This window comes from Pteronotus mesoamericanus, unplaced genomic scaffold, assembly GCF_021234165.1.
Source record: "Pteronotus mesoamericanus isolate MK-2021 breed Mesoamerican mustached bat unplaced genomic scaffold, CSHL_Meso_final contig_2, whole genome shotgun sequence".
NCBI classification, from domain to species: Eukaryota; Metazoa; Chordata; class Mammalia; order Chiroptera; family Mormoopidae; genus Pteronotus; species Pteronotus mesoamericanus.
In genome coordinates, this window is record NW_026555084.1 from 27,023,994 (window position 1) to 27,051,660 (window position 27,667).

The following is a 27,667-nucleotide window of genomic DNA, read 5'->3' on the forward strand; positions in this document are numbered from 1 at the left end:
GTAAATATACTAAAAACAATGGATCTGTACACTTAAAATGGGTTAAGCAACAGAATATATAAATTATATCTCAATAAAGCTGTTTAAATTTAAAAGATAAGGCTATCTGAAGCAGTTCCTTTGTTCAAATAGTTATTTAGCAGGCACACACAGGATCTAAAACACTGAAACCCTTATAGCTAATTATTTAAATGAAGACAAAACTATGTGGATTTTTCTGTTATTACCTGCAAAATATTTAAAATAGGTGATAACAATTCTTACCCATATTGGCCAATAACCCTGAAATTGCTTGAACATCAGCTCCAAGAAAGACTTCATTCAGAGTTGAAACTACTGGCAAACACAAAGTATGAACACGAATTCTCCTTTCACCTTCAGGAAAAACATAAAAATGACAGTAAGAGACAACTATATTTAAAAAGTTTATATTAAAATCATCTTTTCAATTCAAAACCAAATAGGGATAAATAGTATGTAGAGATAGTATCAAAACTTCAGTGTGAAAACTAAAGTTTTATTTTTTTACTTTGAAATTCTTTTTTGTTCAATTTATTGCTGAAAAGACAATAGAGATGGTATTCAAATGATGGTAACATGCTAGCTTTAAAAAAAATCTCTTTCCTGAAGTTCTTTGTTAATTTATCTACTTTGTAACAAAAATTGACTGTGTGTGTGTATTCAAGGAACTCACATATATGCAAATATGTATGACAACACTACTCCAAAATGTGTCCTTGAATCTGTTTTTTTTTTTTGGTGGGGGGGTGTTGTTATATTGATTTTTAGAGAGAGAGTGAGAGAGAGAAAAACATCAATTTGCTGTTCTACTTTATTTATGTATTCATTGGTAGATTCTTGTATGTGCTTTGATCAGGAATTGAACCCACAACTTTGGCATATCAGGACAATGTTTTAAGCAACTGAACTACCCAGCCAAGGCCTTGAATCTGTCTATTGTTTTTCTGATTTTAAGTTATTGATTTTCGTGTGTGTGAGAGAAATATCAATTTGCTGTTCCCACTTACTTGTGCAGTCATTGGTTGATTCTTGTATGTTCCTTGACCAGGCATTGAACCTGCAACCTTGGCTATCGGGACAATGCTCTACCCAACTCAGCTACCTGGCCAGGACTTGAGTCTGTGTTGATATTCAAATCCAGAGAGAAATCTTACACTTTTCTCTTTAATCACAGAAAAAAACCCCTTAAAACTCACTAATAGTCATAATATTTTCTCTTTGGTAATTCAGCTACAACAAAAATCAATAAATACAAGAAACAAAAATTTAAAAATTTGACAACCATCAAATATAAAACATCATGTCAACCTTTTAAAAATTTCTGATCAACAAGACCCTGAACACCAGAGAAAAAGAACAAAAGCCTAAAGATGAAAATTATGACCTAAGACTAATGAAAATGTGCATATAAGAAACTCACATAAATTACTTTTAAAGAGAAGAAATGTCTGTATAACAGGGTAACATTGTTTAGAGCTTCTCTTCTAGATAAAGGCTGAAATGAAAAGGACACTTGAGGGGACTACAAATCAGTAAAGTCTTTCTGAATAGCAATCTGACAATACTAGGATCTTTTTAGACAGTTCATCTCCACATTCTGTATTTCCAGTTCTAGGACTCTATCTCAGGGAAATTATCACAAATGACAGATTTGTGTGCATACATATAAATTATAATCACTTTTTTCATAAAATAACCTAAGCTTCTAACAATAAGTATATGAAAAGATACCTAACATTAGTTATTAGGGAAACACAAAATAAAACCAAAAGAGATAACCACTATACTTTATTAAAATGGTTAAAAACAAAAACCTCAAACCAAAACCAAAACCAAAACTAAAGACTGAAAACAGCAAATCCTGGTGAGGATGGAAAGCATCTGGAACTCTCATATGCTGCCGGTGGGAATGCAAAATGGTACGGCCACTTTGGAATCAGTTCTTCTGGTTCACAAAGAGTTAAACATACGCTTAACATACAACCCAGCAATCTGTCTCCTAGCTATTTAGCTAAGTGAAATAAAAACTTATGCTCACACAAAATCTGTAAATATGTTTAGAGGAGCTCTATTTGAAATGGCCAAAAGCCAGAAACAACCCAAATAGACCTCAACTGGAAAGTGAATAAACAAATTGGGTACAATGGAATATTAATTAGGAATACAAAGTAGCAAACTACTAATTGGAGCAATAACACAGATGTATCTTGGATGCACTAGGCTAAGTGAAAGAAACAAGGTACAAAAAATGCCTACTGCATGACTCCATTTAGATGACATTCTTGCAAAGGCAAAAATACAGGGTCAGAAAACTGATCAATGGTTGCCAGGAGCTGGGGATGGGAGAGAGGCTGACTACAAAAACACGAGAAGGATCGCCTGAGTTCTTTATAAATTTTGGATGATCAATAAGCAGAAAAGAGACTGGGACATTCTCTTTTTGTCTTATAAAATATGTATCAAGAAACAGAAATCTATCTTTTATATTTATGGTGTGCTGTTTTGATTTTGGAGGGGCTATGAAGCTCAGTACTCCTGAAACTTTTTTTTTTAAGGAGGTTAAACAGTTAGTAGGTGAGAGTGGTAAATCTTTAAAATAAAAAATTAAATTTAGCCAGCCTTCACATCATCCTTAGGACAAAACACATTAACCTGCTTTATATTTCTCCTTACTTAATAGTACTATATAACATACTATTATCTCCAAAGAAGAGAGTTTATCACAAGCCATAGAATGTATGACCAAATCAAAAAAGTTAACCTTTGTTACAACATTGTTCTCAAAGTTAACAATGCTGGACTGTACACTTAAAAATTTGTTAAGATAGATCTCATGTTATGTGTTTTTTGCTACAATAAAAAAAATCAGCAACTCACCTTTGCTGGATGTATACAAGAGCGCCGACTGAAAGGAAACCAGCTGAGTGTCAGTAAGACTCTCTTCCACTGACATCTGCACTGCATACCCAGCATCCGGGTTTACATTGGGCAAAGAGAGTAAGTCGGTCGACCGAACAAAGAAGTTCCCATGGAAAGTGTGAATGGAAAGGCCTAGGAAAAAAAAATTTATCACAATTATTTATATACACCTACATACAGATATTTACGTTTTACCCTTGCTACTGATCAAACTGGCAGAGAGTAAATAAAAAAGTTTAGATGTGATATTGTGATTTGTAATAAGAAATACATATTTGGTCTTTGCCCATTTCTGGCACAGAGCTCCTAAAACCCTCAGAATTTCCCAAGTAATGAAAGTGATAAAGGGGCCTTTTGCTTTGTTAATGAGGTCACTTTTAGAAAGCACCTAGGTCATCTACAGTGGGGGGCTGGTTGCCAGAGGAACCAACTATGTGATTAGAGGGTTGGAACTTTCAGTGGACCCCCCTCGCTCAACACACATCCAAGGGAGGTTAGAGGGGTTGGAGGTTGAATCACACACCAATAGCCAATAATTTTCTAGCAAATTAATGGAACCCAAGTAGGGGGTCCTTGGAATTTCCAGTCTATTACCAGACAATCAGAAGTGCAGGCAACAACCCGGGCTTAAAATCAGCAAGTGCATGCGTGTATTGGGGTGAAGGGGGTTGGGGGCCCTAACCTGTGGGATCTGATGCTCTCTCCAGGCAGACAGTGTCAGAACTGAGGTAATTGCTTGGTGGTTGGGGAAAAGCAACCCACACATTGGAACTGGGAGCAGAATGGCCTTAGGCAATACACAGTATTTGTAAGGGCGAGGGAGGGGCAATAGAGATCTTAAGTGAAGGAAAGGATTCAAATTTTCAAAAAACTTTTTTGAAGGGTAAGTTGGCAGTATCTACTAAAATTCTAAATGAATACTTACTTTCACCCTAGTAATTTCCATATCTAAGAATTTATCCTACAGGTACACTCATTCAAGCGCCAAATTATACATTCAAAAAATTTTAAGTACTGTTTTTATGTTATAATGAAAAAATTAGAAATATCCTCAGTGTCAATCAGTAGGAAAGTAACTAAACTGTGATTTGTATATTTTACTAAATACTAGTAGAAATTTAACAGAATGAGAGAGATGGTATATAAATGAGTATTAATGTATCTTCAAGATTTGCTGAAAACATGAATGTCACATATGTGAATATACTGTACTATATATTTTTCATGGAGAGGTGCATAAGTATGTAAATGTATTAAAAAGCCTGAAATACACACCAATGTGACAAGTGACTATCTAAGGACAGGATGAAAGGGAAAGTATAAGACTTCCAGTCAAGATGATGGCATAAACAGCTCGCCTCCTCGCACAACCACATCAAAATCACAACGAAACTATAGAACCACCATCATTCAGAACCATGAGAAATCAAGCTGAACGGAAGTCCTACAACAACAGAATTACAGAAACCATACTGAGACTGGTAGGAGGGACAGAGACATGGAGTGGGCTGGTCCCACGCCTGCACCATGTGACAGATAAAAATTGGCAGCGATACTCAGGAACAAGAGGTCCCAGCCCCACACCAGGCCCCCCAGCCCAGGGGTCCAGAACCAGGAATAAAGTCTACATAACTTCTGGGTGTAAAAACCAACGGGGAAATATTTCTATTTCCCAAGTGATGAATGATGTTGAACATCTTTTTCCCTGGAATTGGCTACCTGTATATCTCCTTTGGCAAACTATCTATTCAGATTAATTTCCCATCTTAAAATTTGGTTTGTCTTTTTATTACTGAGTTGTAAAAGTTCTTTGAATATTTTTATCAGAAAACTCCTATCACATGTATGATTTGCAATTTTTTTTCCATTTTGTAGGTTGCTTTTTCACTTCTTTAATGGTACTCTTTGAAGCACAATTGTTTTTAATTTGATCTCCCATTAATCAATTTTTTTTTTCTTTCTGTTTATGCTTTTGGTGTCATAGCATTAAACCACTGCTTAATCCAAGATCATGAACATTTATATATTTATGCTGTCTCCTAAGAGCTTTGTAGTTATGCCTCTTATATTCTAAGTCTTTGATTTACTTTGGGTTAATTTTTTAAAAATTTTTATTTATTTTTTAGAGAGACAGGAAGGGAGGGAGAATGAGAGGGACTGAAACATCAATGTGGAGAAGAAACATCAATTGGTTGCCTCTTGAGCTCCCCCAAGTGGGGACCCGGCCCACAACCCAGGCATGTGCCCTGACTGGGAATCGAGCTGCCAACACTGGTTCACAGGCCAGCACTCAATCCACTGAGCCACACCAGCCAAGGCTAATGGAAGTGTTCTAAGATCGGTTGTGGTAATATCATGGTAAATATATTTAAAACCAGTGAACTGCACACTTCAAGTGAGTGAATTGTATAGTATGTAAATTTTACCCCAACAAAGCTCTTATATTAAAAAAAAAATGAAAACAGAAAGCTACTGTGATAATTCATTGGTTATGGGTGATACTAATACTTTGAGTTGTTTGGAGCTGTGGCAACCTCTTAAGTGTTTATTCAATACCTTATATAAGAAATTACATGTTTTCTTTTCCATTATTTCACTCAAACACTTTTTTCTTTTTATTACAGTGATAGATAAAAACCACTTACTTCATCTGGCACATAGTTTGACCAATAGATTTCAAAATCTACCTAATAGATTTGTAGATCCTTATCTTTTAGTATCTATTTTTAATGCATATTTCATATAATCTTTCCACTTTAAAAAAATGATTGCTTCATACCATCTTCAGAGCAGTAATATTTCAAAATATGGATAAAAGATCAGGCCCATGTTGAAAATGTGGAGAAAAGAAGTATGAAAAATTATAATTTCCTATTTTTATAAGAAAATAGTTATCATTTAGCAGCCACAAAATATTTATAATGAAAAACAAATTGAACATAAGACATTCTGAAACTGCCAGACTATTTCCAAAGCAACACTGTGAAACTGTGTTAGCAGCAGGCGCAGGGTGAGAAGAGCATACGTTCAAAGGTGTCCTACTTACGGAAATGGAGGACAGCGGCGGTTGCCCACAGCGAGAATGCGCTAAATGCCACTCAACCATGCACTTTAAAATGGTTAAATGGTAAATTTTACGTTATGTATGTTTTACCGCAATTAAAAATATAATTGTTTAAGTGGAATAAAAATCCATCAGTAATATTGTATTTTCTTTGGGTATGTAATTTTTTTTCATTGAGATATAATTCATATACTATAAAAGTCACCTTTTCGAGTGTATAATCCAGTGGTTTTTAGTATATTCAAAACAGTCCCTTTTAAAAATATATATATTTCTTCTTATTTCTAATTGCATATTCTATCAGAGTAAAATATCTTAGAATAGCAAATTTTGAGATAAGACTAGGTAAAAGCATTTATATTCACTGGTGGTATTAAAAGCAACATTACTCTCCTATGTAAACGTAAAACACGGCGTCCCCACCTTTGGTGCATCGAATCCTCATGACCGCCTCAAAGCCAATCTTCCGAGTGAGGTATCTCTGTAGCTCCTTCTGTAATTTCTGCACTTGGACTGGGTTGTGCTGATGGTGGTAAGAGGGATAGTAGTAGACACTGCCTGCTGAATACCGAGAAATACAACCTGGAAGAGAACACACACTCCTTTTAAATTCTGCCATTAACTACTATTACTGCACCAAAGTAATGATAGGCATTTGAATCAATCCTTCTTTAACTTCCCCAGGTACTGCCAAAAAAGATTATTTCATTTCTTTAAATAGTAGCATAGAAATGTCACTATCATAAATTCTTAGAGTAGAAGCCTACAGGGTTTATAACAGATGAAGCTGACTAACTCTCCCAAGGGAATAAAATTTATTTCACTCTGTCTTCTGTTTAGAATAACAATAGAATATCATTTTGACACTCATTTGAAAAAAATAATCATTAGGATAAACTTACCCAGAGAAGCCAAATCAGAATACTGTCCACTGAGAAGAAATAAGTCAACGGCTACCTGCTGACCAGAACAGTCCAAGGCTAATTTCTTATAGAAGTCAGTGGATGGTGTCAAGTGGATTTCCTATTAATGATAAATTAAAAAGAGAAAAAAAATTACGTCATTAAATTGTCATAAAATTTAAATTTCTAGCTATACATACCCAGGAGTTAACAGTAATCTTTGGGAATTCTACAAATCCTTTTGCTTTGGAATATTAAAAAACATACTGCTTAAGAATTTTTTCTTTTTTTACTTTTAAAAAGAAATCTATTATATAACTTCAATAATCTATTAAATTCTTACTATGCTGGAAATGGTTCTAATGAATTCACATGTAATATCTATTTAGTCCTTTTAACTACCCTTAAGAGGTGGGAACTATCATTATTTTCTCTTTATAAATATAAGGAAACAAAGGGGCAAACAAATTAAGTCATTATTCAAGCTCATACATCCAAAAAGCAGCCGAACTGAGGCAGACTGTCTGACTCCAGGGCCAATAATCATTATAACATATGGCCTCTCAGCATCCTTTGAGAAATATACATCTCAAGCTAAGTTTACAGACACAAGGTGCTCAAAAGCAATACATGGTAGTCAATACACTAAACTAGTTTTTAGTGGTCACCCAGGTTCTACTCTGTCCCAGCAAGCTTATTCTTAGTCTACCTTTCTCATCAAAGGCAGGCTGCGTTGCTAAGGGCCTGCTAAAGATCCAAAAATAAGGTAGGAGGGAGTAAAGTAGAAAATAATGTAATGAAATAGAAAAGCCTACATAAAAAAGAAATGTTTTATTTATTTCCTCATATTCCCTCCTCTCCACGAGTGAAAAATAAATAAAAAATAAGCTGGGTGGTCAAAGAGACAGAGCACCAGCGTAAATTTTAACACAGATTTGAGGACCTTCTAACCTTAGCAGATGACCTGTGGTTGGGCTCCTCTCGTGGTCTCAGGGCTCCCACGCCAAGAGTTGGGAGTTGGGTTTGAAAGACAGACATTCGACCGCCAGTTGGGGACATCAGCTTAAACGCAGCCTGAAGTGCAGGACCCAAGGCACTCTGGGTCTCCAGGGTCTTGGTGAACATTTGTGGCAAAGTTTTCAGTAAATCTTGGACAAGCTTGTGAAATAAAGCAAGAAAACGCAAGAGTGTTACAATTAAAAACAATTTTTTTTTTAACAAAAAGTAACTAATTTAGACAAGACATTGAGTCATGATGATGGTCAGAGAATGTACAGACAGTACAGTAAACAGTGAAGTTGGTCAAATGACAAGAAAGCTATTTTAAATAAACATTATAAATTGGCAAGCAAGACAAATAAAAATTGGGGCCTTATAGTTCTTGCACATGCAGTACTCCAGCAAGACTATAAGTCCAAAATGTATCCAAAAGAACCATCGCGGATTAGATTCATTTTAACGCCATGAAATATGGCCTTCTCAATCACCTCTACACACTGTATTCTTTTCAGTTCCAAAGAGAGTTTAACTCTTCCCTACTGCAAAATCTAAGATATCCAGTAAATTTGCCAACTAGTAATAATAACAACAAAAGAAAAACAAAACGAAAAACAACTGCCTATTCAGGTTAGGTTGTACAAATAAAGAGAGTTAATGGGAAAAAAATACATCCCACTATGGCGAAGTCACCATTGCCGACAGCTGAGACCATAGACTTGCTAGTTAAAATGTTACCCTACGGCATATATGCATGTACAGGGTAGACAACATCCCCCCTTCAGACACATTCTGTTCACCTCTCACTGTATTATGTCATGGCAATTTCCAGGCAGGTAATAAGAGTTTCTTCTGAACTGACCCCAATGACACTCTGTGAATCAGAAAAGCAAAGGGCACTGAAAGCAGCCTGGCTAAAGTGCTTCTATGCAGTGACCAGAAGCTTATCTCAGCAACCCTCCCAGCTTCCCAAACGGCCGCCAAGGCAGGTTTCCTTCAGGTTTTCCTCCTTAATGGAAGATGCTCATCTTCTACCCTACTACAAATATCTTGCTACATTAGACTTAAAAGCAATCAGTTCAAGGGCAAACTCAAGAGCGGTTTTTCTGATGAGTTTTAATTAACAGCAAAATATAAAATACTACACATCTTAGAAATGTCACAGAAAAAGCAAATTTTTACGTAACGTTCATTTCAAAAATATATTCCTTCAATATTACAATTAAACATGTCAGATAGGAAAATGTGCCTTACCTCTTTACTTTCATTTAAGTTTACTAATAAGTTCTCTGGCATAGGTATAAAAACATCTGAAAGAAGAAATAAATATTTTGTAAACAAAACTTGATTGTTAAAGATGTTCCAAATACGTAACACTGATATAAGCAATCATGCCCATACTTACAGAGAAGCCACCTCCACTAGAATAGCACTGTCTGTGTGTGTTCAAAGAGATCAAAGGAGCACTGATTTAAGTATTTACTGCAAACTGTTACCGTATAAAAGGTAAATGTTACTGTGTAACTGATTTAAGTATTTACTGCAAGCTAACTGTTACTGTGTAAAAGCCTCCCAATTAGAAAGTATTGATCTGCAAGCACTCAGAGCAGCACAAGCACTCTGCTTCTTAGGTTAAAGACAACAATTCAGAATCCTGCTTTATGTTCTTGCTTAGAGACCTGGAAGCCATCCAAAGAAACATTCATTAACAAAAAAAAAAAAGGCAACTAAGATGACACACAAGAATACTGTCTTTACATAGGCATAAAACAGTCCACTGACAGACTGTCACTCCGAAGCAGGTACTCCCTCCTAAGGAAGGCACCCGCCAGTGCCTCTGGTTATGGGACTACAGAATCAAGCGAATCAGAAGCATGCTAACTGACCACCTCAGATGAGCTTCTCGGGATTCAAATGTATTCTTGCTTAGGAATGAAATTCCCTTCTTGAGAAGGAAGCAAAGCGGGAAGGAAATGTGGGTGGTGGCGGATTATGAGGGCTCTCAACCTAGTGTACTGGTGAAGGTTGAGAACCTTCTGTTAGAATCTGTCTAGTGTACTGTTTTGTTTTTTATTAAAAAAAATTACAGTTCATTATATTTATAAAAAATATACCAATAATAATTTTAATAATTAACTATTTACTTTAGCTGCCATAGAAAAATTCTACTGTTTAGATTTCTCCCTTCTTTAAAATTAAAAGTAATTTAACAAGTTTTACTGAGATACAATTCACCCTTGTAGAAGACATAATTAGCAATTTTTGACATAGTCAGAGTTGTACAACCATCACCACTACCTAACTTCAGACCTTTTTCATCATCCCCAAAACAAAACCCTTACTGATTAACAGTAGCTCCTCATTGCCCTGCCCACTCCCACAGCTCTAAGCAGCCTCCCGTCTGTCTGTCTCTGGATTTGCCTATATTGGACATTTCATATTAATGGAGTCACAATATGAGGTACTTTTTGACTGATATCTTACACTTAGCATGTTGTTTTAAGATTTATCCATGTTTAAGCATCTACCAGTACTTTATTCTTTTTATTCTATAGATATACCACATTTTGTTTATCCAGTCATCAAAAGCTGGGCATTTGGGTTGTTTCGACTTCTTGGCTACATTGTTATGAACATTCATGTAAACATTTTTTAGTAGACTGTGTTTAATTTTCTTGAGTATATACCTATTGAGTGGAACTGCTGAGTCATATGGTAACTCTATCTTTAACTTTGGAAGCTCTGACAGACTATTTCCCATAGTGGCTGAACTGTTTCCCGTTCCCACTAGCTGTGTATGAGAGTTCCAATTTCTCCATATCCTGGCAAATACTTGTTATTAGCCTTTCTTTTCCCCCCTATTTTAAAATCATTTTAAGTTTTCAATTACAGTTGACATATATATTAGTTTCAGGTGGACACTCCAGTAATTAGGTATTGAATAGCTTACTAAGAGATCATTCCAAAAATCTCGCACCCACCTGACCATACCTAGTTATTAGAAGATTACTGACTATATTCCCTATGCTGTACTTTACATCCCCAGGACTGTTCTATAACTACCAATTTGTGCTTCCTAATCCCTTCAACCTTCTTCATCCTTCCCCCAAACCCTCTCCCATCTGGCAACCATCAAAATGTCTATACCTATGAGTCTGTTTCTATTCTGCTTCTTCTTTTTTTTTTTTAGATTAAACTGATAGATATGTATTATTTACTGCCATCTTCTTGTTCATATTTTTATCTTTAAAATTTTTTTAATTTTATTAATTTTAGAGAGAGAGGAGAGAGAGACAGACAGACAGAAAGTGAGAAAGAAACACCGATTTGCTGTTCAACTTGTTTATGCACCCATTGCATGATTCTCGTATGTGCCCTGACCAGGGATCAAATCCTCAACTTTGGCGTATAGGGACAACACTCTAACCAAATGAGCGACCCTGTCAGGGTTTTTATTCCTTCTTAAAGAAGAGCCTTTAACATTTCTTGTAATACTGATTTGATAGTGATGAACTCCTTTAGCTTCTTCTCATCTGGGAAACTATTTATATGGCCTTTGATTCTAAATGATACCTTTGCTGGTAGACTAATCTTGGTTGCAGATCCTTGCTTTTCACCCATTTGAATATTCCTTGCCAACCCCTTCTGGCCTGCAAATTTTTTTGTTGAAAAATCAGGTGACAGCCTTATGGGAGCTCCCTTGAAAGTAACTAACTGCTTTTCTCTTGCCGCTTTTAAGATTCTCCCTTTGTCTTTAACATTTTGCATTTTAATTTTATGTGCCTTGGTGAAGGCCTCTTTGGGTTCATCTTGTTTGGGACTCTCTGGGCTTCCTGGACTTGTATGTCTATTTCCTTCACCAAGTTAGGGAAGTTTTCTGTCATTTTTCAAATAGGTTTTCAATTTTTTGGTCTCTCTTTTTCCTCCTGGGACTCCCATGATAGGAATTTGTACACTTGTAGTTGCCTCAGAGGCTCCTTACACTATCCTCATTTTTTTTTTTAATTCTTTTTTCTTTTTGCTGTTCTGATTGGGTGCTTTTTGCTTCATTCTAAATTGCCAATTTGATTCTCTGCTTCATCCTCTCTATGGTTGATTCCCTGTAAATTATTCTTCATTTATAACTGGTCCTTTTTATACTGTTGAGGTTCTCATTAAGTTCATTGACCATCCTTATAACCAGTGTTTTGAACTTTGCATCTAGTAGATTGCCTACCTCCATTTTGTTATTTTTTTGGAGTTCTGTTCTTTCATTTGGGACATGTTTGTTTCCTCATTTTGGCAGCTTTCCTATGTTTGCTTTTATGTATTAAGTTGGGCTGCTACATCTCCCAGGCTTGATATGTGGCCTAATGTAGTTGGTTTTCTGTAGGATTCTGGGGCACAGCCTCCTCAATCACCCAAGCTAGGCTCTCAAGGTGCGCCTCCAACCCCCATGTGGGCTGTGTACACACTCCTCTTGTAGTTGAGCCTGTATTGCTGTTGGCACATTAATGGGAGGTATTTACCTACAGGGCAATCAGCTACAAGGACTGGTTGCAACCACTGACCACTGACCACCAAACAGTGGAGAAATCAGCTGTGCCAGGGCCCACCACACAGAGCAGGACTTCAGTGGAGCTCTGGTGCCTGCCAAGTCCATCCCTTGAGTGTTTCACTTGTGGAGGTGGTTGGGTGGTGATGCTTTAATGTCGTCTAAAGCTGTCCACTGCGTGTGAAGGCTCTGGAAGCTCATGGGAGGTGCAGGCCAAGGTCAGCTGCCATCTGTCTGTTTTCTGCCTGGGGCCACCCAGCATGAGCTACAAAGCAATCTGCAGATGGCTGCTACTTGTGCTGGGATTGGAGGTGCCCAGATGAACCCAAGGCCCACTGTTGCTAGGGTGGGGCCTGAAGGCATGTAGCAAGAGGTATAGGGCACACTGAGGCGAGATGCTGCTTGTTGGAGAGATTTCAGGAAAATCTGAAGCACGATCGAAGACAGGCCATTCAGGTGAAAAAGCCACTAGAAACAGCTTGGGTGGACCAGATTTTTAGGTGTGGTAGGGCTTCAAGGAATCACCAGGGCAGGGCCACCAGTGTGAACCAAGTAGATGGAGTTCCAGATAGGAAGCCCACCTGCCAACTCTGTGGGGGGAGGGCTCACCAAAAAAAACATTGGCCTCTCTTAGCACTTCTGCCTGACAGAAAGCTGCCCCTTCCCCCGGCTCTCACCCTAATGCCAGACAACTCTGTTCCTCACTCTATGTCTCTGACGCCTTTCGAGCTGAGGTCCCAGCACTGGAGCTCTGAGAGAGTTGGAGTAGGTTCATGCACAGGCCTTTTGGGAGAAACTAACAAGGTCTCCAGGAGCCTTCTGTCTCCTCCAGCCTCAGTTCCCACTGGTCTTTACAGTCAGAAGTTATGGGGACTTTTCTTCCTGGCACTAGAACCCTGGGCTCAGCGGCTTGGTGTGGGCCTGGGAACTCTCGCTCCTCAATGGGGATCCTGCAGCTGAGATATCCCTCCCAATTTTTTTCTGCCACACGCGGGTGTTGGACCAACCAGTTCTGCATCTCCGCCTCTTCTACCAGCCTTGATGTGTCTTCTTTAATTCCCTAGTTGGTCTTCCATTCAGTCCAATTTTCGGTGGTTCTGAATGATGGTTGTTCTATAGTTTAGCTGTAATTTTGCGGTTGTGGGGGGAGGCGAGTATCACGTTTAACTACATCATCAATCTTTTCCACAAGTCCCCCTTTTTCTTCCTCCCCTATGAGACACCCAGGATGGGTTATTCCATCTGTTAGCTCATGTATAAAACTGAGAGACTGGAACACTGCAGTCAATTCACCCCTGGACCCATTATCAGAATCACCTGTGAAATTTTATTTTATGCTAAATATGTAGCTGGGTGAACAGATTAGGTTATAAATGAGCGATTTGGCTGATCTGTTGTGAGACTTAGAACAACTAAGACAGAAGCAAGCTCTTCTCAATTACTGCCCTTTAAAGAAGTACAGTCAACCCATATTGTTCATGGATTCCATACTTGTGAATTTGCCTACTCATTAAAATTTCCTTGTAACCCCACAGCCAACAGTAATGGTGCTTTCAAAATCATTCACAGACATGCTCAGAAAGAGGAAAAAAACTGAGTTTCCTAATTTGTTAACTGGTGTGAGGTGGCATCTCGTGGTTTTCATTTGCATTTCCTTGATAACTCAAGTGCTTATTGGCCAACATATAGAGAAAATACTGAATATTGGATATTGAATAGAGATATGTCTATTCAACTCCTTTGCCCAATTTTTAATTAGGTTATTTGTCCTTTTTTTTGTTTGTTAAATTGTACTTCTTGATATAATTTAGATGTAATTCCCTGATCAGATACATGATTTGCAAATATTCTCTCTCAATCTAATACTTTCATTCTGTGGGCTGTTAGTTCACTTTCTTGATGGTGTCCTTTGAAACACAAATGTTCTTAAATTTGAAGAAGTCTAATTTATCTGTTTTTTCTTTTCTTGTTTGTACTTTGGTATTATACCTAAGAAATCACTGTCTAATCCAAGGTCGAAAGATTTACTTTTATGTTTCCTTCTAACAGTTTTGTAGTTTTAGTCTCCCACTCAGGTCTATGATCCATTTTGAGTTCCTTTTCAAAACATACATAATATACCAAATCTATTGTCTTAACCATTTTAAGTGTACAGTTCATTGACATTAAAGTATATTCACAATGCTGCCTAACCATCACCATTATATAGGAGGGGGCAAAAGTAGCTTTACAGTTGTTTGTATGGAAAATACAATAAATAAATAATAATGCAAGAATAAACTAGGTGTTTTGCATACTCACAATTATAAATGTATGTTTGCCCACTCTTGTGCATTTTCAGAACCTTCTCACCATCCCAAACAGAAACTCTGTACCCACTGAATAACTCCCTACTCCACTTCCTCACCCCAGCCCCTGGTAAACTGTATTCTCCTTTGAGTCTCTGAATTTGCCTATTTTTGGTACCTCATTTAAGTGGAATTATGCAATATATGTCCTTTTGCATCTGGCTTATTTCACTTTGTAAAATGTTTTCAAGGTTATCCATGTTGTAACGTGTATCAGAATTTAATACTTGAGGACAAATAAATAACATTCCATTATATGTATATACCACCTTATTTATTCATTCATCTGTTGATGAATATGTGGGTGGTTTCTACCTTCTGGCCACTGTAAATAATGTTGCTATGAACATATGTATCCAAGTATTTGTTCTGAATGTCTGCTTTCAGTTCTTTTAGGTATAGACAGGAAAGCAGCACAGTTAGATCACAATGGTAATTCTGTGTTTAACTTTTATAGGAACCATCGAACCATCGAACTGTTTTCAGTGGCACTGTACCATTTTAAATTTTTATTTATTATGTTTATCTATTTATTTAATTTCACTCACCTCCCACCCCTCTCCCATCTGTCAACCATCAGCTTGTTCTATCTGTGGATCTGTTTCTGTTGTGTTCATTCATTTGCCTTGTTTTTTAGATTCCATATATATGTGAAATCATGTTATCTATCTTTCTCGGACTTATTTCACTTTGCCTAACACCCCCTCAGTTCATGCATGTTGTTGCAAATGGCAAGAGTTCATTCTTTTTTCTTGATAAGTAATACTCATTGTGTATGTATGCACATACACATTATATCTTTACCCAGGTTGGTTTCCATATCTTGGTTATTATTAGTAATGATGCAATGAACATAGGAGTGCATATATCTTTCCAAATTAGTGTTTTGCTTTCTTCAGATAAATATCCAGAAGCAGAATTGCTACGTCGTATGGCAGCTCCATTTTTAATTTATTGCGGACTCTCCACGCTGTTTTCCATAGTGGCTACACCAGTAGTGCCACCCGCAATGCAAAATAGCTCCAGTGTTTCCACATCCTTGCCAACATTTGTCACTTTCAGTTTTTGGGTAACAGTCATACTAGTGGATGTGAAGTGGTATCTCATTGTGGTTTTGATTTCCATTTTCCTAACAACTATAACATTAAGTATTTTTTCATTATTTCATCAGTGAAATTCAACCAATAGTCATTTGTGTATATTCTTTATAGAAATGTCTATTCAAGTTCTTAGCCTATTACTGATATGTTTTTTTGTTGTTGTTGTTGAGTAGTTATTTAGATGTTTGGAATATTAATCCTTCCTTAGATATATGGTTTACATATATTTTCTCCCATTCAGGGAGTTGCCTATTTTTTTTTTTTTATTGTGAGTTGTCTTTTTACTCTCTTGATAGTATTCTTTGATGTAGAATAGTTTTTTAATATTAATGAAGTCCAATTTATATTTTCCCTCATTGCCTTTGCTTTGGGTGTCATGCAGAAAATCAATGCCAAGTTCAGTGCCATGAAGATGTTCACCTATGTTTTCTTCTAAGAGTTTTATATTTTATAGTTTCAGCTCTTAAGTCTAGGTCTTTCATCCATTGAGTTAATTCTTTTAATCTGGCTTAAGGTAAGGGTCCAACTTCTTGAATTTGCACTTTCAGTATTCCCAGAACTATTTGTTGAAAAGACTATCTTTTCCCACTGAAAGTTTTGGTGTCCTTGTCAAAAATCAAATGACCATACATGTGATGGTTTATTTCTGAGTTCTCTAATCTATTCCAATGGGCTCTAAGACTATCCTTGAATACTTTTTGAATGAAAAAAGAGAAGAGAAAAAGAGCTAACCTGAGTTTTAACATCAGTGTTTTTGTTGCCTTGTTCAGAATTCACTTTACTTCCCTGTTTCCTCTTCTATTAAATGAGGGATTGGACTGACTGAAGGACTCTTGCAATTCCAACAATCTTATGATTTTATACTCAAGGTTTTCCTCAACATAGTGGAATTATACCATACACTCCTGATTGGTCAAATAGTCATGAAATATTTCTAAAACTGAAAATGATTAAATTAGTTCAATAATTTCAAGTGTATAATATATACCTTCAATATCTGAAACTATTAGCATCTGAGGTTGAGAGAGACCTTCTTGAAGACTGTAGAAGTGGATTGTACTATCAAATGTTATGAAGCCAATTTTTGTTCTAGTGTTGCCAGGAAGCCTAAAAATAAATTTAGAAGAGTATTTTATCAAGTTTTCCCATATACATATATACATATTAAATATATGCTAAGAGTTACATGCAAACATCTACTTTTACATTATGTGACTTGTCTCAACATAAATGTTCAACCCACCTAATGTTTCATCGCCATGAAAACATACCCGACTCAAAGTGAAAACACTACGCATAAGCCAAACAATCAACAAAACCCAGTAATAATACAGCAATTCAAAACTCATTACATCTATATAAAATTATATAATCACTTGGGAAATGTCATATAAAAACATTGGAAAGCATAACCAAAACTTTATAGATGATTTGAATTTATAAAAACATTACAAAATTACTATATACTAACTCTAAAATGTACTATAAATTTAGGTGCTGCTTATCTTTTAAAAATGTTACCCATGCTTGGGTGAATCAGTGGACTCTTCCTCAATAGACAGTCCCCATACACAACCTGCAACATCGAAAGTACAAATGCCGGCAAGAACTAGAAAGCCTCTTATCAGCAAGGTGAGGGAGTTAGTCTGTTTCCGATAAGATTTGGGTTTTCCACGTTCTTCTGTACAACACAAGAACACTCTAATTCATTACACTAAAAGGTCACATGAGCTTTTACAGGTTACACTAAGTATATAAGCACCATTTAAAGTACAGATATTTTAAGAGACTTATGACAACCAAATGCAATGTGTGAACATAGTTTGGGTTCTTATTCCACCAAACCTACAGTAAAAAAACACTTTTGAGACAATCAGGAACAAAAACTGAACTGGTATTAGTTCACATTATGAAATTATTGCTAATTTTGTTTGGCGTGATACTTGTATTTTAGTTAAGGCTAAAAACAATTCCAAGCATTTATAGGTAAAATGATAGGCTGATTGAGATTTACATTAAAATACTTAAGGGGGAAAAAGTATGGGTGCATGGTTACATGGAGCAAGAACAGCTGAATGCTAAAAATGTTGAAGTTGAGGAATCGATATCTGGAAGTTCTTTCTATTTATTATATGTTTAAACTTTCTGCATAATTAAAAGTTAAAATGAAGTTTCTCAGAGAAAGCAAGGCCTAAAGTTCACAACTGATTTATGTAGGCTTTTAGGACATAACTAGATAGCTTTTATTTGTATTTTGAAACTACTTATCCATTTTGAAAACACTTAGTTTCAAATTTAAACGGAATTAAGATACTTACAAATCCAGGTTGTCTAACAAACTCTGGCAAACTGAATTCAAGTATCCAGTTTCAACTGCATTGTGAGACACATCAAATACAAAGAGGTACACTGGAGGTTGAGGTGGTCGCAACTGAGGAAAAAAGGGATCTCATTAAATACACTTAACAGGATTAAATTTATCATTTGTCATGTCCACATCAGCAAAACAATAAAATAAGCCTTATTAACTGATTAAATAGAGACTATAATAAACAATGGATAAAGAAAATAATATAAAAAGAACATAAGTTTAAAAAACAGGCAGAACTATATTATGTTGTTTTCAGCTGCATACTTAGGAGAAAATGAGGATATAATTGCTATAAGTCAAAATTGTATTTTCTCTAGGACGGAAGGGGTGGAAATGTAATCAGAAGGGCTTCTGGGATATAAGCAATGTTCAATTTCTTGGCCTGGGTGGTACTAACAGAGCATTTATAATTATTTTGTATCCTATACATTTATGTTTTACTTTTCCATATATGCATTTATATTTCACAATTTAAGGGAATTACAATTCTGAAAGGTACAAATTAAGTTGTTTGAGCCAGTTATTTAACCAACGCATTTCAGCCAAGTTTCATAAAAATGCATGACTAAATTTTAAACTTCCAAATTCAAAGATCTGTTTCCAATTCAATAAAAAGCATCAAATAAACACAACCAGAACTGGGTATATAATATACTAACTTTTATATGTTTTTGCATTATCACTAGTAGAACCATAGAATCTGTTGCCCAAGAGATGTCAGGAAGAAGCAAAACCTCTTGATAAAGAGAGGTAAGTCCCAAATTTAAAGAAAGCCATTTTTGCAAAACCTGGGAGATAAAAGAAAAGAAACCCACAAAGGCCAATTCAAAAGAACAAATGCTTCTGCATCTTTTGGTTTTAATTCAACAAGGGGACAACTAAATTGCAAAAAGCTATTACCAAGCATTTAAGTTTCACAAAAATGTTTTCTACACTGAAATTTCACTGTGGTGAAAAAAAAAATGGAACCCTTATAATTTCTATACTGAAAGGGCCCCAATTGCTCAGATACAGAAAGATTATCTCACACAAATATTCTAAAATAAAACATTAAAATTTGGTGTTAAGTCCTATCTTCATATTCCCCTTCCATTGCAGGCAATTACGGCATGGTGAAAGGGTAATGAAATCAAAAGACCTGGAACTTAATGTGACCTCCACAACTTATTAAAGGATATTTAGCAAGTCACTTAACCTACACTTACCCTGATAAGTCTGTTTTCACATCTGTAAAATAGGTCTAACTGTATTTCCTTTGCTTAGTTCAGAGACTTGTTTGTGATAAAAAATATAGCGCTTTGTAAAATGTAAAGTGCTAATGAAACATTAGGCATAATCATTATTTTTAAAATGCAAGACCTCAGATACACAAGGGTATAAAAGTACTTGCAAGAGGATGTTCATCACACCATTCTTTGTAGTAAAAAAAGCTGGAAGTGACATAAAAGTAAATATGGTCCCAATATGATTTTGCAAATTTCCGGATGAACACACAAGAAACGTAAGTGGCTCTTTACATACACTTTTCAGACTTACCATCATATACTAATTAACTATTTTTATAATGAACAAGCATAACTTTTGTGATCTTTTTTTTCATTTTGAGAATACGTTTTTTAAAGTGGGGGCCACTGACACAGGAAAGGGCTGAGGACAAAAGCAACGGGAGAGCACAGGCAGGGCTGCTTTGGGTGTCTAGGAAGTCACAGGAAAGGGGGCCTGGGGACTCGGGCTGGCTTGGGAAGCGCTGCCACTGCCCAGTCCTCCCGGCTGCAAGTCTCATCGCAATGCACACCAGTGGGGAGAAAGAGGAAAGGGAAAGGCGCAGGTGCGCTTTTATGAGCTCAAAACCATAAAATTTTGTTAAAGGATGCTATATTGTTTTATTTGAAATCCAGTATTATGAGATAAATAAGCTATGTTAAAAACTAAAAACTCACCATGTATTCTGAAGGAGCCATAAACTCAATTGTAGCATTTTGAACTTCAGGTCTTTTATGAGGTTCACCATAGACTCTGGTCAAAGGGTTGTACATGAATTCTTCAGGAACTGTGTAAGTAAACACCATATAATGATAAAAACTAAGAGATTAAGTTTAGTAAACCCTGAGTTTGGCTCTTGTCTTCATTTAGTAATTTATAAATACTTCAGTATAAACTAAATATTAAGGGGTAACACATGCACCTTGTTTTTGAGATTTATTCAAGTTCCCCATATACTGAATGGCCCTATGTATGTCTTGTTTTTATAACTAAATCACTTTCTGTCTTCTAATATCCTCTTTGTCTTAATTCTTGCTATTGTAGCTTTAATAAAATATCTTGAAAAGTGATAAAAACTCATTAAATGCCAATTATTTTCTTAAATGCAAGACTAAACTTTGTCTTAAATTTCAATGGCACAAGTATATTAACATTTGACATGTAATACTCATATATAGACTCTAACTGCTCCTAGAAAGTCCAAGGGTCGCGTAATTTCATTAATTAATGAGACTTCTATGGAACATCTGTTGCTTATTACTTATTACAATAGAGTTCAGAGTGTTTTCTAAATGAATTATCATTGCATCTGTCTTCCCACTATTTAGAAATTCAAATCCCTATGTAAACCATAGTTCATGAAATGGTCTGGGCTTCATATAAAAGTGACTTCAATCTTCACTATAATTTTATTTCATATACTGAAGCACATATGTGTATAAGATTTTAAAGGTGTATTAAACACTATACACACACACACACACACACACACACATATATTCTGAATTATCATAGAATAAAAAGAATGCTCTTACTCTAGCCTCACTTTCCTTTATTCTTTTTCCTTTTTTTTTAATAGAGAGGGGAAGGGACGGAGAGAGGGAAACATTGATGTCCAAGAGAAACATCAATTGGTTGCCTTCTACAGGGACCTCAACCAGGGACTGAACCTGCAAGCCAAGAATATGCTCTAACCAGGAATTAAATTGGAGACCTTTGTGCTTGTGGGACAGCACCCAACCAACTGAGCCAAACCAGCCAAAGCACTTTCCTCTACTCTTAAAAAATAAGAATGGTTTTTAAAAATACCTTAAACTCCTTTATTTCCCAATGCTTAATGAAATTTCCTTCAAGCAGAGACTTAATTTTTTTCTTTTTTTAAAAAGATTTTATTTATGTATTTTCAGAGAAAGGGGAAGGGAGAGAGAAAGAGAGGGAGGGAAACATAGATGTGTGAGAGAAACATCAACTGGTTGCCTCTCATACACGCCCCAGCCGGGAACCTGGCCTGCAACCCAGGCATATGCCCTGCCCTGACCGGGAATCCAACCAGCAACCTTTCACTTTGCCAGATGACGCACAACCAACTAAGCTACGCAGGTCCAGGCCAGAGACTGAATTTTCAATGCACATATCCACATACCTTCCTTCTTCTATAATCCTATTAAAGTGCTGTCGGTTAGACGATACTTCTCAAAAATAAATTATGAAAGAGTTACTAAAAGAGATCTCCTCCTCAATTACTGAGAAAACTACACTCAGCTGACCTTCCGGCACTGCCCACACCGCCCTTCCCACAGCAGCGCACGAAGCCAACGGCAGCTCTCCTGGGGACTTACCTTCTTTTACCTGAGAGCACCAATTTTCAACCTCTTTCAACTCAGGGCACACGTAAACTAATCCTTAAAATTCTACAGCACATCAAAAAATATGTTTCTTGCTGATCTGACCAAAAGAAGGTGTAATTTTGATAAATTCACACCCAATTGCTATTGTTGTGTTGGCTGCTGTCATTTTTTTATTTGACAACCTAAGGAAAAAGAGGGCAGCGCCCCTGACTGAACAGTCAGGTACCGCATGTTTTAAAAACTCTTGCAGTGCACCAGCTGAAAATCGCTGTCATAGAGTAAACGCATGGGACAACTCCTAAATAAAGAGTTCTTAAATTACAGGCTTACTTAATACCATAAAATATACCACTTATTACATACCTTATATAATAAATGTAAAAAGGAGGTATCAAATATTATCACTTTTTTGCTTAAAAAGTATGTAATTATTTATATATAAGTACATAGAAAAAAGTTAACAGAAGCTAACTCTAAGTGGAATAATTATAGGTAAGACAGGGTTTTTTGGTTTTAACTTCACATCTGTTTCACCTGATTTCCCTACAATGCAAGTAGAAATTTTTAAATGTTTCAAAAAAACATACCGTCATTGACTTGATAACACAAGTTGCACTTCCATCTTCTTTGATCAAGAAAGCTGACGAAAGGGTTGATGTACGTCCTGCAGGAACGGCATCTCACAATTGTACTGGAGGTAACCACCGGCAACTGCTTGAAAAACAGAACTGATTTTTTGAAGGTAGTGATCATCGTGACAAGAGGTGGAGCAGCAATCATGCGTTCCAAATTATTGCTGGGATAGCATAATTTTTGAGAAAAAAACCTAGGGTAAAAAGATATGTCTAAACTGCCACATAAAAGATTTACATGGCAGCAATGTATTGATTTGAAACCCTATTGCTTTTCCCCAGGACTGGTCTCTTAAATTTTACCTTTTATTTATTTATTTTATATATATATATTTAATTGATTTTAGAAAGACAGAAGAGGGGAGAGAGAGGGAAGGAAAGAGAGAGGGAGAGAAGGAGAAAGAAATAGAAACATTGATTTGTTGTTCCATTTATTTATGCATTCACTGGTTGCTTCTTTTACATGCTGAGTGCGGATCAAACCCTTGTGTATCAGGATGACACCCTAATGAACTGAGCTATCTGGCCAGGGTTTAAATTTTACCTTTTCTTTTTTTTTTTTTTTAAAGACTCTATTTATTTTTAGAGAGGGGGAAGGAAGGGAAAAAAAGGAAAGAAACATCAATGTGTGGTTGCCTCTTGCATATCCCCAACTGGGGACCTGGCCCACAACCCAGGCATGCTCTCTGCCTGGGAATCAAACCGGCAACCTCTTGGTTCACAGGCCAGTGCTCAATCCACTGAGCCACACCAGCCAGAGCAGTAAATTTACAATGTACTGTTGAGATTAGTGGCAAAGGAATGATCGACATTCTAAAACAAAGAACCAATAAAATTATTTGGAAGTTTCTCTTGTTACCTTAAGAAACTAAGTTCTCATGAAAGAATAATCATATTTAAATATTCAATTAAACTTTGCAATTATGTTCCTATTTAAAGTTTATTCTACATATTAAAAGTAAAGCCTTAATATAGGGAAAAAGAAACAGTAAAGGCAATACAATCTTATCAGCAAAAGGAGGTTTGTTTTGGGAAAGTCAATTCACTTATGCACTGGTCCTCCCAAGAATATGTGGTCACATGTCAAAGTACCAGAGCCTTGGGTCAAAAGTGAAAGTGCTTGCCCTGGCCTATGGGATTTGGTTGGAACGTTGTCCTGTAAACCAAAAGGTTGCCTATTTGATCCCCAGTCAGGGAACATACCTAGGCTGCAGGTTCAATCCCCAGTCACGACATAAGCAGGAGGCCACCAATCAGTTTGTCTGTGTCTGTCTGTCTCTCTCACTCCCAGCAATGAAAAAATGCCCTCAGGTAAGGATTTGAAAGGGGAGGGGCTTTTTTTTTTTTTTTTAAAGATTGTATTTTTTTATTTTTAGAGAGAGGGGAAAGGAGGGAGAAAGAAAGGGACAGAAACAGTGATGTATGAGAGAAACATCAATTGTTTGCCTCTTGCACACCCTTAGCTGGGGATCTGACCCACAACCCAGGCATGTGTCCTGACTGGGAACTGAACCAGTGACCTTTCGGTTCACAGGCTGGCACACAATCCACTGAGCTACACCAGCCAGGGCTATTAACAGCTTCTTAAAGCAAACAATTTTATTCCAAGAATGGCAGAACTAGGAGAAGGGTAAAGAACATTAATGGGTAAATAATTTATAACTTTTTAAAATTATAATGGTGCGTTTATTTATTTTCTTTTAGTATCTCTATTTAGTACATCTTGGATTCTTCAACAACATGCTTATTTTACTTCACTTTGAAAGAGTTTGGTAATAAAATTTTTGGTTGAATTACAAACAAAAGAATCTGTCAATGGTCAAATACCTAAAGATAGTTCAAACACATTCTATATGTGATTCTTGCACTACTGTACAGAATTCCTAACCACCAAGATACTCTTCTATGAGACATTCACTTTCACTAATGAAACATACCACTAGGTCTTTGAAAGGATGAAGCAGCAGTCCCAGAGGAAGTTTGGCTTTATTCAGTAAGGCCTGAGTCTGAGGAACGCTAGTCAGTGTGCATCGAAAGAGCCTGTATAAAAGTAAATATGATGTGTCAGTTGTTGCTATGATTATTTTTGAACAACAGAAAGATTTAAAAGGTACACATTTTAACACTGGATCGGATTATAGATAAAATATATTTCAGTGGGCCCTATCAAATTTTATCCCATTTAAGTATTTAAGTCCTATTCAGAAAGAGAGGGTAGATGGTTACAATTTGTATTATATAATTAAAGGAAATTATTCTCTTCTCTGCTGTGTGTAAGAGAGTCTAGACTATCAAATGACCTATTTCTTTACGTAAATTTAGATTACACTGGAATAACAAGGGGAGGATCCAAATGTGCAGATGCAAGTTAAGTTTTTTACTGAAAAGTTCAGTTTTGCTAAAGATTCTGAAAGACTATTACAAAATTCAATTTATCAGAACATCTTCACTGTATACATCTAAACGTATACAGTCAATTTTAGGGGAGAAAAAAGTATTATAATTATGTTTGTTATGGAAAACAACTTAAAATGAGAGCAAATAAAGGATTATATAGAATCAAATCTCCATACTTTGGACTGAAGAAGTAACAGAGCCACCATAATGATAATGAACGCCCCACTCCCATGAGAGCTGAGAAAGGCGGCAGCCAGCTCAGGGTTACAGACCTATTTCTGGACTTAGAACATTTCAAATATCAATTAAGTAAGGAACTAACAGAGTTGTTTTCTGCATGCAGAACTACTTTAATAAATTACTGTATTTGTACAACTTGTTCATAATATATGAAGCTAAAAAATACCTGGAAAATGTTTGGAATGAGTAAAAAGTCGTATTTGGTAAGAAAACACTGAAGCCTTACTCTGGGTTACAGTTGAGCTTCTGGATATCTTCGTGCAAATTTGGAGCCGGAGGTTGCAAAGGTGTTGGTGGAAGCATGTTTCTTTCTTGAAGAAGGTTAACAACTCTTAGCCCCTCTGGGTGTAGACTTAATCCACTCATGCTTGCAGTTAAATGATTAGCACCTAAGGGAGTCTAAAGATACATAATTTCAAAGTAAGTAGCCTTTACAATGTCTTCAGTTGAAAGCAGAAGTGTACAAGGACTTAGTTACTTAATTTCTCTCTAAATAAAAGTATAATCTAGACTTTCTGGTCAATTTTTTGGTTCTGGAGATATGTAACAGACAAAAGTCTTATGAAATACCCATTATTATTCTAATTGGTTAAAAATGCTCATTATACACTTCCTAAAGCTTTTTCATGTATATACAGTTTAAACCAAAGGTGGAAAATAAGTAACAAAGCAAAAGCAAAAAGCGTACCTGAGTAAAGGCCTGTGGCCCGCTTAGGTAACTCAAGGAAGAGGGTGGCATTCCGGCTGCACTTGGTGGCGCTGTGTTCTGATAGCCGGGCGGTAAGGAGGGATATGAATATCCAACACTTCGGCTCACTGGGGTAGTCTTGTTAGTAAGCTGTGGTGTTGCTAGAAACAAGGTAACTTTTAAGTTCTATTTTACACTCCAGAATACTTGAAATCAACACACAGAGGCATCAAATTATAGGAATTATAACTCCAAAATCCTTTGAGTAATATTCTCTCACTAGTTTTGTAAAATAAGACAAATAAACACTAGTAACAAAGTAATAGCAATAATTAAAATCTCTTTAAGGTAGACTACAGCTATAAACACAAAAATGTTTGGTACGGTTAACTTATATGTACTAAACTTTGTATTCAGAAGGAAATTCTAATTCAAAACAACTTTAATAAAAACATACTAAATGTTCAACTGGTTAAATAAATTTAAATAGATCTAATTGATAGAAAATACTCTATAGTCACAATATAATAATAAAGCCCACAATCCCAATTCTGAGGGGAAAAACTAACCAAAAAATCTATATGCATGGAGATAAAAAATGCTAACAGTAGGTATTGTCATAGAACATGATTATGAAGATTTCTCCTTTGTTTCCAAGAATGAACACATATTTAGGGGGGGAAAAAAACTTTCATAGCATCTCACCCAAGAAGCCACCGCCTTCAATTTCATCATAACTATTGTGAACCACCATAGATCCGTTATTGGTACTTGATGTAATACCTAAGAAGGAAGTTTATTAATATTTACATTAGAACATTGTTATAGTATCTGCAAGACTGGAGCTAATTTAAGATAGCTTTCCAAATGACAAATAGAGTTTAAACCACAGCTCAAGAAAAATGTCAAAAAATAAAAGTTTCAAACAACGCCAGCTTTTAAATATACAATACACAAAAGTATCAAATAATTTTATAAACTTCCAAAAAGGATGGTCCTTTGTGGAATTTATAAAGTTATATACTATCTGAAAGATTTCAGCATCTCTGAGAGCAGCATTAAAAGCCCCTAAGAGCCCTGGCTGGCGGGGCTCAGGGGACTGACACCAACCTGGGAACAGAAAGGTCATTAGTTCCAGGCCAGGGCACAGGCCTGCGTTTCAGTACGTTAGGCAACTGATAGATATGTCCCTTGCATGTGGGTGTTTCTCTCTTTCTCCCTCCCTTCCCCTTCTCAAAAAAAGAAATTAAATCTTTAAAAAAAACTTCTAAAGAGCAAAACAAACAAAAACAAAAATCACCAAAATCAATATTATTTAAAAATAAAATGAGGATAAAAATAACATTTTTTCAAAATATGAAACAAAGGAAAATTTAGAATTAATTTGAAGGTGATATAAATTAATTAGGACAACTGATGTAGTCTACAGAATCACTTTAAAAAAAAAATCTTGGCTTCACCCAGATAGTTCAGTTAGTGTCCTCCCAATACACCAACGTTGAAGGTTCAATTCCTAGTCAGGGCACATACAAGAATCAACCAATGAATGAATAAATAAGTGCAAAAACAAATTGATGTCTCTCCTCTCTTTCCCTCTCCCCCCTTCCTGTCTCTATCTCAAAGCAATTTTAAAAAATCTTCTTTTCTCCCAATTGAAAGAGTTCAAGTTAAATACCAAGGACATCTGCTTATGAAGAGTAAAAACTTATTCCTCAGCATGTATGCTATTTATGAGCCCTAATTCAGGTACAGAAGAATCTAAAATCAGTGAACACCATTAACTTCTAGCACCTAAGCACAAAGGTGCTAACATTAATAGTCAACACCAAATAGATAAGTTTAAT

General features: G+C 36.1%; 1 protein-coding gene across 3 annotated transcripts in view; it reads right to left on the reverse strand.

Annotated features, from left to right (window-relative positions):
- Window positions 1-27,667, reverse strand: part of SEC24A (SEC24 homolog A, COPII coat complex component) — a 56,137-nt gene that overhangs the window by 9,633 nt on the left and 18,837 nt on the right. Inside the window, exons 4-17 of one of the 3 annotated variants that reach the window (XM_054568448.1) lie at window positions 26,529-26,606; window positions 25,824-25,984; window positions 25,362-25,534; window positions 24,436-24,538; window positions 22,454-22,580; window positions 20,196-20,305; window positions 18,203-18,315; window positions 16,873-16,991; window positions 9,157-9,212; window positions 7,858-8,064; window positions 6,907-7,027; window positions 6,428-6,586; window positions 2,899-3,072; window positions 265-375 (exon numbers count right to left, since the gene is read on the reverse strand). In XM_054568448.1, coding sequence (XP_054424423.1) covers window positions 265-375; window positions 2,899-3,072; window positions 6,428-6,586; window positions 6,907-7,027; window positions 7,858-8,064; window positions 9,157-9,212; window positions 16,873-16,991; window positions 18,203-18,315; window positions 20,196-20,305; window positions 22,454-22,580; window positions 24,436-24,538; window positions 25,362-25,534; window positions 25,824-25,984; window positions 26,529-26,606 — 1,812 coding nt within the window. Of the gene's footprint in view, window positions 1-264; window positions 376-2,898; window positions 3,073-6,427; window positions 6,587-6,906; window positions 7,028-7,857; window positions 8,065-8,712; window positions 8,777-9,156; window positions 9,213-16,872; window positions 16,992-18,202; window positions 18,316-20,195; window positions 20,306-22,453; window positions 22,581-24,435; window positions 24,539-25,361; window positions 25,535-25,823; window positions 25,985-26,528; window positions 26,607-27,667 lie in introns of those variants that run through there. The other 2 variants (XM_054568449.1, XM_054568450.1) reach the window with 2 other exon arrangements.